Genomic DNA, 18212 nt, shown 5'->3' with positions numbered 1-18212 from the left:
TAAACTTCGAATTTTCAATTCGGAGAGATGGCAGAAAGGAATTAAGCAAATTTGTTTCAAATGTACCTAAAACTTTTGTCACTTTAAGCCCATGTAGGCCTACGCCAAGAATCTACTGATAGTGAAGTAGAACTGTAAAATGAGCAACATCTCAAGAACGGCTTGGGAAATTGAAATGAAACTCTCGGGGGGTGCTGGGGTTAGGGTACAGCAAATTTTGGGACAATATGCTTATTTAAACAGTCAAAATAATATGCATGCAATATTCTAGGAATACCACTTTGGGATGCATTGTTTCACCGAAAAGATAAAGAAAATAGTTCTTTTGGATTTTTTCAGTCATGGAGAAAAACACGCTATGGTGCACAGTTGTGTCAAAAAACAAATAAGCATAAGGTAAAAAAATACCCATCCGTATTTGATACATTTTCCAAATATTCAATTATTTTTCATATATAGCAAATAAAAATTTTGCACCTAGACGCTTTGATGATAAAGAGGTGAACCCCCTCATATATGTAATAATTTCTGTTCGTTTTAAGTTTTAATGTTGCTCCTTATTTTCAATTGAAAAAACTTTTTTTTTTAAATTTAATTTCTGATCGTTATACTTCCCAATAACCAGTAATATATGTAAACAATGAGCAAAGATCATAACTTTCAGCCCTTCTCCCGGGGACTGTGGTGGATTAAGTCATCTGCAAAGACGTATTAGATATTTCGACTATGTTGAACAAAATGGCTGTCTCAAAATTTTGATCGTGGGTGGGGGCCTAGTTGCCCCCCAATAGTTCGGTCACTTAAAAAGAGCACTAGAACTTTTAATTTCGGTTTCAATGAGCCCTCTCGCGATATTCTAAGACCGCTGGGTCGATAGAATCACTCCTGGAAAAAAAATAAACACACATCCCTGATCTTTCTTCTAGTAAAATATACAAAATTCCACATTTTTGCAGATTAGTGCTTGAAACCTCTACAGTAAGGTTTTCCGAAACGCTGAATCTGATGGTGTGATTTTCATTAAAATTCTGTGACTCTTAGGGGGTGTTTTTTTTTTTCGAAACTAAGGCAAATTTTCTTAGGCTCGTAACTTTTGATAGATAAGACTAAACTTGATAAAACTTAAATATTTGAAATCAGGATAAAAGTCTAATTCTTTTGATGTATTTATTGGTATCAAAATTCCGTTTTTTAGAGTTTGGGTTTCTATTGAGCCATGTAGCTCCTTACTTACAGTTCGTTACCATGAACATTTTGAAATGGGACACATCACAACGCCACAAACGGATGGGGGCAGCAGATTTATTATTAATTAATTTCGTAATAGCTTCTTTCGCTACTTGACATTCAATCAGATATGATCAAAATAAAATATTTTTTTAAAGAAAGTAAACTGATTGTGCTGTCGTGATCTCTTCAATGGAGAAGACAGGAACGCTCATTGCTGTATCGATACCTATACTGTGGTGTACATCGACATACAGTGTGCGAGTTAACAGTTTTGGAGACATGTCTGAAGTTTTGTAATGGAACCACTCAAATTCCATTAGATTTGGTGGCTAACACATTCAACAACCGTGCAAAACATAAATAGTGTCTATCAAATTTCGAGGACAGAATTGTACCTTTGTTATTAGTTGCATATGTCCTTCGCAGTTTCTTTAGACTATCCTTTTCTAGTTTTAATTGGTTCTTCAAATCTACAACAGCTTCTTTCAAGGACGAACTCAAGGATGTTAGGTAGTAAATAACTAGAACAAGGAGTATAAGCAAAGGTATGACAACGCCAGGTGATGCAAGATAATGTAGCACCCAATGAAAAGAACTCGGTGCCATTGCAAATATCTCCTGAAATTAAAGTTAAAGTCAGGATTTTTAAAGTAGTAGACTTGACCATAAGAAAAACTGACTAGAAGAAATCGATTAGTATTAGCATTTTAAGGAATGGGGAATAGTAACTAATTCTTAAACGGAATTAAAAAAATGGCAGGTACTTACTACCAGTAACCTATATTCACATAGCTCAGATCCTAATACCTATTTATAAACAAAAAGGAGGAATTTATGAGAATATAAGCAAGACTAACTCTAAATTTTAAGTATTCAGCCTTAGCAGGTTCAAGATTTTATGTTCAAATAAGTGTTTCTTTTTTCCTCTCTCTTATCTCTTTCAATTGGGCAGAAATAAAAACAAAACAAAAACTAGATGACAGAGATGGGATGTGAGCATTAAGACTTTGAAGTATCTTTCCGAGCGTTTTCATCAATGTAATAATATGGATACTTAGTGAATTAATTAATAACAAACTTTCTGAAAAATAAGTCTTTCGAAGAAAAGTAAAGGCCATTTTAAACTTAAGCTCAGCAGATAAAAATACCTATTAAAATTCAAAATCAAAACGACCAGAGATTACTATTAAAGAATAAATGAAACCCAAAACAAACAGAAATTGAATAAACAATCATAGCAAAAAAACATACAACAAGTAATAATGATAAATGAATAAACAGATTTTAAAGCTAGTAATGCTTAGATTGAATACGAAAATCAAACTTAAAACGAAAAAAAAATATTTTGCTATTGAAGTATAAATGAAACTTAAAACGAACAGAAATTAAATAAACAATCGTTGTAAACAATCATACAATAGATATTAATGCAAATGAATAAATAAATCTAAAAACAAATGAAACTTAAATTGAAACGAACTTGAAATCAAGCTTGAAATGAACAAAAATAACTACAAACAAGAGTTTGCGTATGACCTCCTTCTCTCACTGTAAAAGTTTAAAACCTACTGCGTAATTGGCGCTTTACTGAAAACCAATTTTATTTCAAATATTTTCTTTTGTACTTAATATTGAAAATAAACATTAAAATTATGGTAAAATTTTGAACTGATGAGCTTCCAGCAATGAATATCATTATACATCAAATATTCAGTTTAATTTATTAGTTCTTTCTAAAGTTTGTCCAAGACGAGTATAGTTTCACAACAAATAAAAGTTTTCATACTGCCCCCTTCCTTAACTGTAAATAAAAACCCAAAAACCTACTGCGTCATTGGCGCTTAACTGAAAACTAAATATATTGCAAATATTTTCTTTACCAGTTCTTACAGCATTGAAAATAAGACTAAAATTACAGTGAAGTAAATTCGTGAACTGATGGATCTTTCAACACTTAATATTATTATACAACAAATATTCAATTTAATACTGTTTACACTTTCCAATACTTTTCAAGACGCATATAGTTTTCAGTAAAGCGCCAATGACGCAGTAGGTTTTAGACTTTTACAGTGAGAGATGGAGGTCATACCCTAACTCTTGTTTGTAGTGATTTTTGGTAGTTTCAAGCTTAATTTGCATATTCAATTTAAGTTTCATTCGTTTTGATGTTTATTTATTAATTTACATTAATATCTATTGTATGTTTGTTTGCATTGAGTGTTTATCTAATTTCTGTTCGTTTTAAGTTTCATTTATACTTAAATAGCAAAGTATTTTTTTTCGTTTTGAGCTTGTTTTTGATATTCAATCTAAGCATTACTCGCTTTAAGATCTGTTTATTCATTTATATTATTGTTCGTTGTATGTTTTTTGCTATGATTGTTTATTTAATTTCTGTTCGTTTTGGGTTTCATTTATTCTTTAATAGTAATTTCTGGTCGTTTTGAGTTTGAATTTTTACAGTATTTGTATCTACAGATCTTAAATTTAAAATAGCCTTTACATTTCTTTGAAAAACAAATTTTTCGGAAAGTTTCTTTAATTAACTTTTGTTCGTTTTTGATTGCAAAAAGTTTCTAGTTTTTAAAAATTCCTTTTTTCAAAATCAAACTTTAAAAAAATCTAATGTTCATCAAAGTATCAAAACTGGTATCAAAGCAACAATATTAAAGTGAAAAAATGGGTTTGTGTCAACCTCGGAGTTTTTATTATTTGATGTTTGAACTATTTTTAACAAAATGGCTATCTCAAAAGTTTTAGCGGACGGGTTTGGGGAAAAAGAGCGTGGGGGGGACTAATTGCCCTTCGATCTCTTTTAACTCTTTAAAAGTGAACTAGAACTTTCTATTTTCAATCAAATGACCCTTGTCTGAAGTTTATATGAGCATTCCTTCTATAAGGACCATACATGCCCCCAGAGTATAGCTTGCAATGCCGGTGCCCGGGCCCTGGGGGTTGTATTAACACCCAAGTTTTAAAATCTAATGCTTGGACTATTTTTGACAAAACAGTCACCTCAAATTTTTGTCGGATGGGTTTATCCATCTGATAAACCCAAAGGCGTGGAGGGTGGGAGGGGCTAGTTGCCCTCCAATCTTTTATTACTCTGAGACAATGAACTAGAGCTTTTAATTTTCATTCAAATGGGCTCTCTCTGAAGTTTATACGTCTATCCCTTTCATGAGAACCATATACAGCCCCAGGACACAGCTTACAATGCCTGCCCCCAGGCCTTGAGAGGTTTGGGTTGACACCAGAGTTTTTTTTGTCTGACCTTTGAACTATTTTTAAAATGGCCGTCCCAAAGTTTGTATCGGATGGGTTTGGGGGAAGAAGGGCGTGGGGGAGGGATAGGGGCCATCCGATCTCTTTTGACTCTTGAAAATTTAACTATAACTTTCCATTTTCATTCAAATCAGCCCTCTCTGAAGTTTATACGATCATCCCTTCCATAAGAGCCATATATGCCAGGGCATAACTTGCAACGCCTGCCCTCGGGTCCTGGGTGGTTGTGTCGATACCAGAATTTTTTTATTTGACCTTTGAACTATTTTTAACAAAATGGCTATCTCACAATTTTTATCTTATGCATTTGGGGGGGGAAGGCCGTGGGAGGGGGGGGGTGATAGTTGCCCTCTGATCTCTCAAAATGAATTAGAACTTTCAATTTCCAATCAAATGAGCCCTCTCTGAAGCTTTTATGATCATCCCTTCCATAACAGCTATGTATGCCCCCCAGGCATAACTTACAACGCCTACCCCGGGCCCTGAAGGATTGTGTCGACCCTATACTTTTCGTTATATGATCTTTGAACCAGTTTGAAAAAATGGCTTTCTCAAAGTTCTTATCGGATGGGTTTGAGGAAAATAGGGCTTGAAGAGGGGGGAGCTAGTTGCCCTCAGATCTCCTTTGAATCTTAAAAAAAGAACGAGAACTTTCAATTTCCAATCAAATGAGCCCTCTCCGAAGTTTATACGAGCAACTCTTCCATAAGAACTATTACCCCCCCCCCCCCCAGAGCATTACTTACAAAGATTGCTTCCGGGCCCAGGGGCGTTACGTCGACCCTGGAGATTTCATAATATGATTTTTGAACTATTTTAAAAAAAATGGCTATCTTAAAGTTCTTATCGGATGAGTTTGAGGAAAGAGGACATGGCGGGTGGGGGGGGGGCTAGTTGCCCTCCGATCTCTTTTGATTCTTAAAAAAGTGAACGAGAACTTTTAATTTCCAATCAAAAGAGCCCTCTCCGAAGTTTATACGAGAATACCTTCCATAAGAACCATATATGCTCAAAGAGAAATACTTACAACACCTGCCCGAGGCCCTATAGGGATTACGTCAACACAGTGGTTTTTCTTATCTGACCTTTGAACTATTTGTAACCAAATGGCCATACTTAAAGGAGTTTTTGTTATATGATCTTTGAACTATTTTTAAGAAAATGGATACCTCAAATTTTTTATCATATATATTTGGGGGAAAAGGGCTTAGGGGAGGGGGAACTAATTGCCACCTGATCACTTTTGACTCTTAAAAAGGGTACCAGAACTCTCGATTTACAATCACATGAGCCCCCTTTGAATTTTATACGACAACCCCTTCTATATGAAGTGCCTCTGGGGAAAAAATAAATGGAATATTGGGGAGGCTAGCTGTCCTCCGATCACTTTTGACTCTCAAAAAGTAAATTACAACTTTCAATGTCCCATCAAATGAGCCCTCTGTGAAGTTTATACGAGCATCCCTTCCATAACAACCATATATGCCCCCAGAGCATAACTTACAATGCTTACTCCCGGGCCCTGGGGGGCTGTGTCGACACCGGAGTTTTTTGTTATCTGAACTTTGAACTATTTTTTAACAAAATGTCTATTTCAAAAATTTTATCTGGTGCATTTAGGACGTGGAAGGGGGAAGGGCTAGTTGCCCTCTTATCTCTTTTGACTCTTAAAAAGTGAACAAGAACTTTCAATTTCCAATCAAATGAGCCCTCTCCAAAGTTTATACGATCACCCCTTCCGTAAGAACTATATAAGTAGAAAGGGGTACACTACGCGTGACAGGACATAATTTATTCATGGACTATTGATCTACTTCACAGGTCAATACCTCTTTCAAGGGGAATTATTGAACCAAGAATGGGGACTAGATTTCTGAGAAATTGATTTGCATAATCGGCGGGGAATTCTATCATGAGGGGATTTAATTTTTAAATATGGCTTCTCAGGTCTTTTGGTCTGAGAGATAAATTAATATTCTATTTTAAATATGGCTTCTATGGTCTTTAGGTCTAAGAGATAAATTAATATTCTATTTTAAATATGGCTTCTCAGGTCTTTAGGTCTGAGAGATAAATTAATATTCTTTCGAAACCTTAATAGTGTAAGTAGGAACACCTTAGATATATTTTCAGAAATTCATACGAGATCAAGACAGATTGAATATATTTTACGCAGGAAATTGTTTCCTGGGAATTTCAAATGTGACAGCGCAGGGATGCCGAAACAAAGGACAAAAAACAAAACACGCAGAAATTACTTTTTTAGGGATTATCTGGGAGAAACAGTTTGAGACATTTTAGGGATTTTTTGGGCGCAACAGTTTGAGACATTTTAGAAGATGATTTGGGTTGAAACTCTGTGGTCGTTATAATACACAAGTTCCATTTGAACAGTGTTGTCAGGTCCCCTACCCAAACCCCAAAGGACCCCCTCCCCCCGGGTCCCCACAGGGCCCCCCTCCCCCCAGTTCAACAAAGGGCCCCGTCCCCGGGTCCCCAAAGGGACCCCCTCCCCCCAGGCCCCAAAGAGCCTCCCTCCCCCCGGACCCCCCCCATTTTTTAATACTTTTTTTTGCGCACTTGAGACACGGAAGGTCCCGCTCACCCTCAACTTTTTGCCCCCCCCCCCCGAATATATGTTTTCAGAACAAGTTCTTTACGTAATGTCCCTCATAAACCAATTTTACAACTTGAAGTACTCATTTTTTTCACTCCCAGCAATACTTTACGACTTTTTTGAATACCCCAACATCAAGCAGTACTTTTAAAAAGGCTTTATTATATCTTTTAAGAACAAGTTCCTCTCTTAATAACCCTCTTAAACCTATTTTACAAGTTGAAGTACTCATCCTTTTCATCCACAACTTTACTTTATGACTTTTTTGAATACCAAGCATTGACAATATGACTTTTTTGAAAACACCAAGCATTACTGGTAAAAAGGCTTTATTATATTTTACAGAACAAGTTCCTTTCTTAATGTCCATGCTAAACCAATTTTACAAGTTGAAGTACTCATCCTTTTCACCCACAACTTTACTTTATGGCTTTTTGCATACCCTCAAAATTTTGATAGAATGTGTTTGGGGAAATGGTGGGCGTGAAAGGGGTGTTAGTTGCCTTCCAATCACTTTTAGCCCTTAAAAAGGGCACTAGAACTCTCTTTTTCCAATCGAATGAGCCCCCTTTAAAGTTTATACGATAAACCCCGCCATATGAAGTGCCTCTGGGAAAAAAAAATAATAAAACATTGAAGCCGTATGGCCTTTACTATAGGCAACGCTATAGCGTTGCCTCTGATAATTCCAAAAATACTTCACCAATACTTTACGAGAAAGATGCAGGGCACTTATGAATAGGGAGGGACCAACCAAAATCATTAAGTTTTCAAATTTCCATTCAATTTACATTGTTTATTTATGAAAGGACCAGGGCCGTATCCAGAATTTTGTTTTTCGAAGGGATTTTAGAAAAGGATTTTATTGTCGGGGGGCTACTCAAAAACTTCGTACTTGTTTAGTATCCAGTAAACACGCCACAAGTGAAGTTTGGTTAATGCTAATAAAATAAAACAAAGCATGATAAAAATATGATCGTTCAGAACCAAATTTGGGCTATATATTTGCATATTAGGGGGTGGTGGTGGTAAAGCATAGCATATATTAAATACGTAACCTAACCTAACATAGGTACCTTTTTTTGCCCCTTCAACCATAAAAAAACTAAAGTTTAAATCTTTGTCACGGAGTGAGCAATACCTCACTAGGCAGCGAAAACCTGTTTTTCATATAGGCTCTTTGAAATTTCAATGCAGTCTTTCCCTCGTGTTTACTGGATTCTACCAAAAAAAAAACTTTAAAAAACGCATCGAAAGTTTGTTTATATTCATTTTTATTACGTTTTTACGAGTCGGACAAAAATTTTGGGCGGGGGGGGGGGAGGGAGGATTCAAACCCCCTACCCCACTGGATATAGCCTTGAATAAGATTAATTTTGTCTTTCTTTCCAATCTACACCCTCTCCCACCCCAAACTAATTTTGGGGCAATTAATCTAATAATTAATAACGTAGGGAGAAAACTGTGCGGTAAGAATCGAGAGTTTGACAGCATTTAATGTCAATTGTCTTTAAATAGATTCATTAATACTCCATACTTTTATTGGTCAAAACGTGTTTTAGAGACTCTCCTCTAACAATGGCGCAGTTTCTCCAGTAACCTGGCATAATAAATATTTAGTTAGTGAGAGAATACTGTTTATGGTTGAAAAACTTCATTGAAAATTTTCGGTACTGGTGCATTATGCGGGCACCGCAAAGAAGTCAAGTTTGGTTAATGATATTGAAATAATATAAACTCAGATGAATATATAATAGTTTAGAAACAAATTTGGGCTATATATTTGCACACTAGGGGGGGGGGGTAAAAATAGCATATCAAACAGTTCGGGGTAACGAACTTTAAGTAAGGAGCGACCCGGCTCAATAGTAACCAAAACTCTAAATAACGGAATTTTGATACCAATAGATACATCAAAAGATTCAGACTTTAATGCTGATTTCAAATATAGAAGTTTCATGAAGATTCATTTTACCGAACAAAAGTTACGCGCCTGAGAAAAATTGCCTGATTTTCGAAAAAAGGGAGAAACTATCCCCTAAAAGTTACAGAACCTTAATGAAAATCCCACCATCAGATTCAGCGTATCAGTGAACACTACTGTAGAGGTTTCAAGCTCCTATCTGCAAAAATGTGGAATTTTTCATTTTTTGCCAGAATAAAGATAACCGTTGCGTGTTTTTTTGTTTTTTTTTTTTTTTCCAGGGGTTATCGTATAGACCAATGGTCCTATAATATAGCGAGAGGGCTCATTCGAACGGAAATTAAAATTTATAGTACCCTTTTTAAGTGACTAAAAAAATGGAGGGCAACAAGGCCCCCTCCCACGCTCACTTTTTCCCAAAGTCATCCGATCAAAATTTTGAGATAGCCATTTTGTTCGGCATGGTCGAAAATATAATAACTATGTCTTTTTAGGATAACTTAATCCCCCGAAGTCCCCGGGGGAAGGGTTGAAAGTTATGAACTTTACCCAATGTTTACATATAGTATTGGTTATTGGGAAGTATACAGCCATTTTCAGGGGGCGGGGGGTTCTTGTAGGAAGGGGGGAGGTCGGAGGTTATGTGGGAGGATCTTTCCATGGAAGAAGTTTTCATGGGGAAAAAGACATTGCTATGAAGGGGGCACCGGATTTCCCATTATTATTTAAAAAACGATCGGAAATTAAATAAAAAAAAAGTTTTTCAGCTGAAAGTAAGGAGCAACATCAAAACTTTAAACGAAAAGAAATTACTACGTATATGATTGGGTTCGCCCGCTATTCAATACCTTGCTCTTTAAGGCAAAGATTTTTTTTGTACTTTCATATAAGCTATTTATTCTAATTAACGGCCTTTGTGATTAAGGGGTTATTTTTAAAGAATTGGAAAAAATTCGAACTTTAGCGTAAAGAACGAGGTATTGATTAGGGGGTGAACCCCCTAATCGTATTAAAATTGTATGAATATATAAGTTCGTTACGTATGTAAATTCGTAAGTTACGTATATTTATTAGTAATAAAAACGTTCGTAAATAAAATTAAACAGCTTTCGAGGAAGCCATTTAACCAAATAAAAGTAAAATTAATATGCAAATTCTGTTTTTATTATTCATCTACTTTGAGCCAAAATCAAAACCTGAATTAACTAAAAGTGTTCAAAAATTAATTTAAAAAAACAAGTTTTTATAAATGAAAGTAATTAGCTACATTAAAACTTAAAACGACCAGAAATTCTTCCCTATATGAAAGGGGCTGTCCCCTCCTCAACGTCTCGCTCTTTACAATAAAGTTTTTTTTGTTTAAAAAAATAGAGTTGTGATAAAGAGTCAAACTTAAGCGTAAAGACCGAGACGTTGAGGAGGGGACAGCCCCTTTCATATACGGAATAATTTCTGTTTGTTTTAAGTTTTAATGTCAGTAGAAATGACCCTAAAGTTCCGATCAGCACATAATTTATGCATGTTTCTATGGTTTTTCTCAGTGAGAATGAAAAAACAGGATTTTTCTCACTTGAAAAACAGGGATTTTCTCTTGGACGGTTATGAGTGTTAGTCAATTTATTTGTTGTTTTTCATGGGTTTCAACAGCAATTTATGTCTGTTTTATGGTTTTTGTCAGTGAGAATGAAAAAACATGAATTTTCTCACTTTTATGGATGTTTCTTGGATTTTCTCAGTCTGATTGATATTTCTTGGATGTTCAAACTCTGATTGATGTTTTCTTGAATTTTCTCACTTTGATTGATGTTTTTTGGATGTTCTCACTTTAATGGATGTTTCCTGGATGCTCTCACTTTGTTTGATGCTTCTTGGATGTTTATGAGTAACACATGACACATGAGACATGACACATGACACATGAGACATGAGACATGACACATGACACATGACACATGACATATTACACGTGACACATGACACATGACGCATGACACGTGACACATGACACATGACACAACACATGAGAAATGAGACATGACACATGACACATGACAAGAAACATGACACATGACACATGACGAACGGCACATGACAAATGACACATGACATAAGAATGACGTAATCAACTAGGACAAATGGATTTTCTGAGAAATTGATTACATAATCGGTAGAACCCTATCAGAAGGTCGTGACGGGGGTCCATATATGGAAATAGAAAGACGTAATCGACTAGGACAAATGGATTTCTGAGAAATTGATCACATAATCAATAGAACCATATCAGAAGGTCATGACGGGAGTCCATATATGGTCATAGAATGACGTAATCGACTAGGACAGTTGGCTATCTGAGAAATTGATTACATAATCGGTAGAACCCTATCAGTAGGTCATGACGGGAGTCCATATATGGGCATTGAATGACGTAATCGACTAGGACAGTTGGAATATTTCAGTAGTGTTTTGACGTGGTTTGCCTTGTCACAGTTACATTCTCTTGATTTTTTAAAGTTCATTTTGAATCTCTTTTGTTGAAATGCAAGAGTTGGAATATTTCAGTAGTGTTATGTCGTGGTTTACTTTGTCACAGTTATATTCTCTTGATTTTTCAAAGTTCATTTTGAATTTCTTTCATTGAAATGCAAGTGTTGGAATATTTCAGTAGTGGTTTGTTGTGGCTTACCTTGTCACAGTTACATTCTCTCGATTTTTCAAAGTTCATTTTGAATTTCTTTCATTGAAATGCAAGAGTTGGATTATTTCAGTAATGGTTTGTCGTGGTTTACCATTTCACAGTTACATTCCCTTGATTTTTCAAAGTTCATTTTGAATTTCTTTCATTGAAATGCAAGAGTTGGATTATTTCAGTAGTGTTTGGTTGTGGTTTACCATTTCACAGTTACATTCTCTTGATTTTTCAAAGTTCATTTTGAATTTATTTCGTTGAAATGCAAGAGTTGGAATATTTCAGTAGTGTTTTGTCATTGTTTACCATTTAATTGTGACATTCTCTTGTTTTTTCAAAGTTCTTTATGAATCTTTCGTTTAAATGCAAGAGATGAAATATTTCAGTAGTGTTATGTCTTGGTTTACTTTCCCAGAGTTAAATTCACTTGATTTTTCAATATTAAATTTGGATTTCTTTCATTGAAATGCAAGGGTTGGAATATTTCAGTAGTGGTTTGTTGTGGTTTACCTTGTCACAGTTACATTCTCTTGATTTTTCAAAGCTCATTTTGAATTTCTTTCGTTGAAATGCATGAGTTGGAATATTTCAGTAGTGTTTTGTCGTGGTTTACCTTGTTACAGTTACATTGTCTTGATTTTTCAAAGTTCATTTTGAATTTATTTCATTGAAATGCAAGAGTTGTATTATTTCACTAGTGTTTTGTCGTGGTTTACCTTGTCATAGTTACATTTGCTTGATTTTTCAAAGTTCATTTTGAATTTCTTTTGGTGAAATGCATGAGTTGGAATATTTCAGTCGTGTTTTGTTGCGGTTTACCTAGTCACAGTTACATTCTATTAATTTTTCAAAGTTCATTTTGGTTTTCTTTCATTGAAATGCAAGAGTTGGAATATTTCAATAGTGTTTTGTTGCGGTTTACCTTGTCACAGTTACATTCTCTTGATTTTTTAAAGTTCATTTTGTATTTCTTTCATTGATATGCAAGAGTTAGAGCATTTCAGTAGTGTTTTGTCATGGTTTAACTTGTCATAGTTACATTGTCTTGATTTTTCAAAGTTCATTTAGGATTTCTTTCTTTGAAATGCATGAGTTGGGATATTTCAGTAGTGTTTTGTCGTGGTTTACCGTGTCACAGTTACATTTTCTTGATTTTTCAAAATTCATTTTGAATTTCTTTCGGTGAAATGCATGAGTTGGAATATTTCAGTAGTGTTTTGTTGCGGTTTCCCTTGTCACAGTTACATTCTCTTGATTTTTCAAAGTTCATTTTGGTTTTCTTTCATTGAAATGCAAGAGTTGGAATATTTCAGTAGTGTTTTTTTGCGGTTTACCTTATCACAGTTATATTCTCTTGATTTTTCAAAGTTCATTTTGCTTTTCTTTCATTGAATTGCAAGAGTTGGAATATTTCAATAGTGTTTTGTCATGGTTTACCTTGTCACAGTTACATTCTCTTGATTTTTCAAAGATCATTTTGAATTTCTTTCGTTGAAATGCAAGAGTTGTATTATTTCATTAGTGTGTGTTCGCAGTATACATTTTCACATTTACACTTTCTTGATTTTTCAAAGTTCAATTAGAATATTAATCTTTGAAATGAAAGAGATGGAATATTTCAGTAGTGTTTTGTCATGGTTTACCTTGTCACAGTTACATTCTCTTAATTTTTCAAAGTTTATTTTGAATTTCTTTCGTTGAAATGCAAGAGTTGGAATATTTCAATAGTGTTTTGATGTGCTTTACCTTGCCGCAGTTACATTCTCTTAATTTTTCAAAGTACATTTTGAATTTCTTTCATTGAAATGCAAGAATTTGAATATTTCATTATTGGTTTGTCGTGGTTTATCTTGTCAAAGTTACATTCGCTCGGTTTTTCAAAGTTCATTTTGAATCTCTTTCGTTGAAATGCAAGAGTTGGAATATTTCAATAGTGTTTTGTTGTGGTTTACCTTGTCACAGTTACATTCGCTTGATTTTTCAAAGTTCATTTTGGGTTTCTTTAGTTGAAATGCAAGAGTTGGAATATTTCAGAAGCGTTTTGTCGTGGTTTACCTTGTCACAGTTACATTCCCATGATTTTTCAAAGTTCATTTTGAATTTCTTTCATTGAAATGAAAGAGTGGGAATATTTCAGTAGTGTTTTGTCATGGTTTACCTTGTCACAGTTACATTATCTTAATTTTTCAAAGTTCATTTTGAATTTCTATCGTTGAAATGCAAGAGTTGGAATATTTCAGTAGTGTCTTGTTGTGATTTACTTTGTCACACTTACATTCTCATGATTTTTCAAAGTTCATTTTGGATTTCTTTCATTGAAATGCAAGAGTTGGAATATTTCAGTAGTGTTTTGTCGTGGTTTACCCTGTCATGCTTACATTCTTTCATTGAAATGCAAGAGTTTGAATATTTCAGTAGTTTTTTGTTGTGGTTTACCTTGTCACACTTACATTTTCTTGATTTTTCAAAGTTCATTTTGGATTTCTTTCATTGAAATGCAAGAGTTGGAATATTTCAGTAGTGTTTTGTCGTGGTTTACCATGTCACAGTTACATTCTTTTGATTCTTCAAAGTTCATTTTGGTTTTCTCTTGTTGAAATGCAAGAGTTGTATTATTTCAGTAGTGTTTTGTCGTGGTTTACCTTGTCACAGTTACATTCTCTTGATTTTTCAAAGTTCATTTTGGATTTCTTTCGTTGAAATGGAAGAGTTAGAATATTTCAGTAGTGTTATGTCATGGTTTACCTTTTCATAGATACATTCTATTGATTTTTCAAAGTTCATTTTGGATTTCTTTCATTGAAATGCAAGAGTTGGATTATTTCAGTAGTGTTTTGTCGTGGTTTACCTTGTCACAGTTACATTCTCTTGATTTTTAAAAGTTCATTGTGGATTTCTTTCGTTGAAGTGCAAGAGTTGGAATATTTCTGTAGTGTTTTGATGTGTTTTACCTTGTCACAGCTACATTTTCTTAATTCTTCAAAGTTCATTTTTAATTTCTTTCATTGAAATGCAAGAGTTGGATTATTTCAGTAGTGATTTGTTGCGGTTTACCATTTCACAGTTACATTCTCTTGATTTTTCAAAGTTCATTTTGAATTTCTTTCGTTGAAATGCAAGAGTTGGAATATTTCAGTAGTGTTTTGTCGTAGTTTACCGTGTCACAGTTACATTCTCTTGATTTTTCAAAGTTCATTTTGAATTTCTTTCGTTGAAATGCAAGAGTTGGAATATTTCAGTAGTGTTTTGTCGCGGTTTACCTTGTCACAGTTACATTCTCTTGATTTTTCAAAGTTCATGTTGGTTTTCTTTCATTGAAATGCAAGAGTTGGAATATTTCAGTAATGTTTTGTTGCGGTTTACCTTGTCACAGTTATATTCTCTTGATTTTTCAAAGTTCATTTTGAATTTTTTTCGTTGAAGTGCATGAGTTGGAATATTTCAGTAGTGTTTTGTCATGGTTTACCTTGTCACAGTTACATTCTCTTGATTTTTCAAAGTTCATTTTTAATTTCTTTCGTTGAAATGCAAGAGTTGGATTTTTTAAGTAGTGTTTTGTTGGGGTTTACCTTGTCACAGTTACATTCTCTTAATTTTTCAAAGTTCATTTCGAATTTCTTTCATTGAAATGTAAGACTGCGATTATTTCAGTAGTGTTTTGTCGTGGTTTACCATGTCAGAGTTACATTCCCTTGATTTTTCAAAGTTCATTTTCGATTTCCTTCGTTGAAATGCAAGAGTTGGAATATTTCAGTAGTGTTTCGTCATGGTTTACCTTGTCACAGTTACATTCTCTTGATTTTTCAAAGTTCATTTTGAATTTCTATCGTTGAAATGCAAGCGTTGGAATATTTCAGTAGTGTTTTGTCGTGGTTAACATGTCACAGTTATATTCTCTTGATTTTTCAAAGTTAATTTTGAATTTATTTCGTTGAAATTCAAGAATTGGAATATTTTAATAGTGTTTTGTTGTGGTTTACCTTGTCACAGTTACATTTTCTTGATTTTTCAAAGTTCATTTCGGTTTTCTTACGTTGAAATGCAAAAGTTGGAATATTTCAGTAGTGTTTTGTCGTGGTTTACTTTGTCACAGTTACATTTGCTTGATTTTTCAAAGTTTATTTTGGATTTCTTTAGTTGAAATGCAAGAGTTGAAATATTTAAGTAGCATTTTGTAGTGCTTTACCTTATCACAGTTATATTCTCTTGATTTTTCAAAGTTCATTTTGAATTTCTTTCATTGAAATGAAAGAGTGGGATTATTTCAGTAGTGTTTTGTCGTGGTTTACCATGTCACAGTTACATTCCCTTGATATTTCAAAGTTCATTTTGAATTTCTCTCATTGAAATGCAAGAGTTGGAATATTTCAGTAGTGTTTTGTTGTGATTTACTTTGTCACACTTACATTCTGATGATTTTTCAAAGTTCATTTTGGATTTCTTTCATTGAAATGCAAGAGTTGAAATATTTCAGTAGCGTTTTGTCGTGGTTTACCTTGTCATACTTACATTCTCTCGATTTCTCAAAGTTCATTTTGGATTTCTTTCATTGAAATGCAAGAGTTTGAATATTTCAGTAGTTTTTTGTTGTGGTTTACCTTGTCACACTTACATTTTCTTGATTTTCAAAGTTCATTTTGGATTTCTCTCATTGAAATGCCAGAGTTGGAATATTTCAGTAGTGTTTTGTCGTGGTTTACCTTGTCATACTTACATTCTCTCGATTTCTCAAAGTTCATTTTGAATTTCTTTCATTGAAATGAAAGAGTGGGATTATTTCAGTAGTGTTTTGTCGTGGTTTACCATGTCACAGTTACATTCCCTTGATTTTTCAAAGTTCATTTTGAATTTCTCTCATTGAAATGCAAGAGTTGGAATATTTCAGTAGTGTTTTGTTGTGGTTTACTTTGTCACACTTACATTCTCATGATTTTTCAAAGTTCATTTTGGATTTCTTTCATTGAAAAGCAAGAGTTGAAATATTTCAGTAGTGTTTTGTCGTGGTTTACCTTGTCATACTTACATTCTCTCTATTTCTCAAAGTTCATTTTGGATTTCTTTCATTGAAATGCAAGAGTTTGATAATTTCAGTAGTTTTTTGTTGTGGTTTACCTTGTCACAGTTACATTCTCTTGATTTTTCAAAGTTCATTTTGGATTTCTCTGGTTGAAATGCAAGAGTTGAATTATTTCAGTAGTGTTTTGTCGTGGTTTACCTTGTAACGGTTACATTCTCTTTATTTTTCAAAGTTCATTTTGAATTTCTTTCATTGAAATGCAAGAGTTGGAATAATTCAGTAGTGTTTTGTCGTGGTTTACCATGTCAAAGTTATATTCTCTTGATGTTTCAAAGTTCATTTTGAATTTATTTCCTTGAAATGCAAGAGTTGGAATATTTCAGTAGTGTTTTGTTGTGGTTTACCTTGTCACAGTTACATTTTCTTGATTTTTCAAAGTTCATTTTGAATTTCTTTCATCGAAATGCAAGAGTTAGAATATTTCAGTAGTGTTTTGTCGTGGCTTACCTTGTCACAGTTACATTCTCTTGATTTTTCAAAGTTCATTTTGAATTTCTTTCATTGAAATGCATGAGTTGGAATATTTCAGTAGTATTTTGTCGTGGTTTACCTTGTCACAGTTTCATTCTCTTGATTTTTCAAAGTTCATTTTGAATTTCTTTCATTGAAATGCAAAAGTTGGAATATTTCAGTAGTGTTTTGTTGTGGTTTACCTTGTCACAGTTACATTTTCTTGATTTTTCAAAGTTCCTTTTGGATTTCTTTCATTGAAATGCAAGAGTTGGAATATTTCAGTAGTGTTTTCTCGTGGTTTACCTTACCACACTTGCATTCTCTTGATTTTTCAAAGATCATTTTGGATTTCTTTCGTTGAAATGCAAGAGTTGGAATATTTCAGTAGTGTTTTGCCGTGGTTGCATTTCAACGAAACTATTGCATTTCAACGAAAGAAATTCAAAATGAACTTTGAAAAATTAAGAAAGTGTAACTGTGACAAGGTAAACCACGACAAAACACTACTGAAATATTCCAACTCTTGCATTTCAACGAAAGAAATTCAAAATGAACTTTGAAAAATCAAGAGAATGTAACTGTGACAAGGTAAACCATGACAGAACTCTACTGAAATATTCCAATTCTCGCATTTCAATGAAAGAAATCCAAAAATAAACTTTGAAAAATCAAGAAAATGTAAGTGTGACAAGGTAAACCACAACAAAAAACTACTGAAATATTCAAACTCTTGCATTTCAATGAAAGAAATCCAAAATGAACTTTGAGAAATCGAGAGAATGTAAGTATGACAAGGTAAACCACGACAAAACACTACTGAAATATTTCAACTCTCGCATTTCAATGAAAGAAATCCAAAATGAACTTTGAAAAATCATGAGAATGTAAGTGTGACAAAGTAAACCATAACAAAACACTAGTGAAATATTCCAACTCT

General features: G+C 33.8%; 1 protein-coding gene across 1 annotated transcript in view; it reads right to left on the bottom strand.

The window, feature by feature from the left end:
* LOC148951293 (transmembrane channel-like protein 3) overlaps positions 1-18212 on the bottom strand; it is a 148244-nt gene that overhangs the window by 8091 nt on the left and 121941 nt on the right. Inside the window, exon 8 of the mRNA XM_089091054.1 lies at positions 1626-1848. Within this exon, the coding sequence (XP_088947180.1) occupies positions 1626-1848 (223 nt within the window). The remainder of the gene's footprint in view (positions 1-1625; positions 1849-18212) is intronic.

The sequence above is a fragment of the Artemia sp. Qi Xiang Cuo genome, chromosome 6 (assembly GCF_049724085.1).
Source record: "Artemia sp. Qi Xiang Cuo chromosome 6, ASM4972408v1, whole genome shotgun sequence".
NCBI classification, from domain to species: Eukaryota; Metazoa; Arthropoda; class Branchiopoda; order Anostraca; family Artemiidae; genus Artemia; species Artemia sp. Qi Xiang Cuo.
Note: the sequence above shows the minus strand (reverse complement) of the source record. Positions and strands in the feature narration are given on the sequence as shown.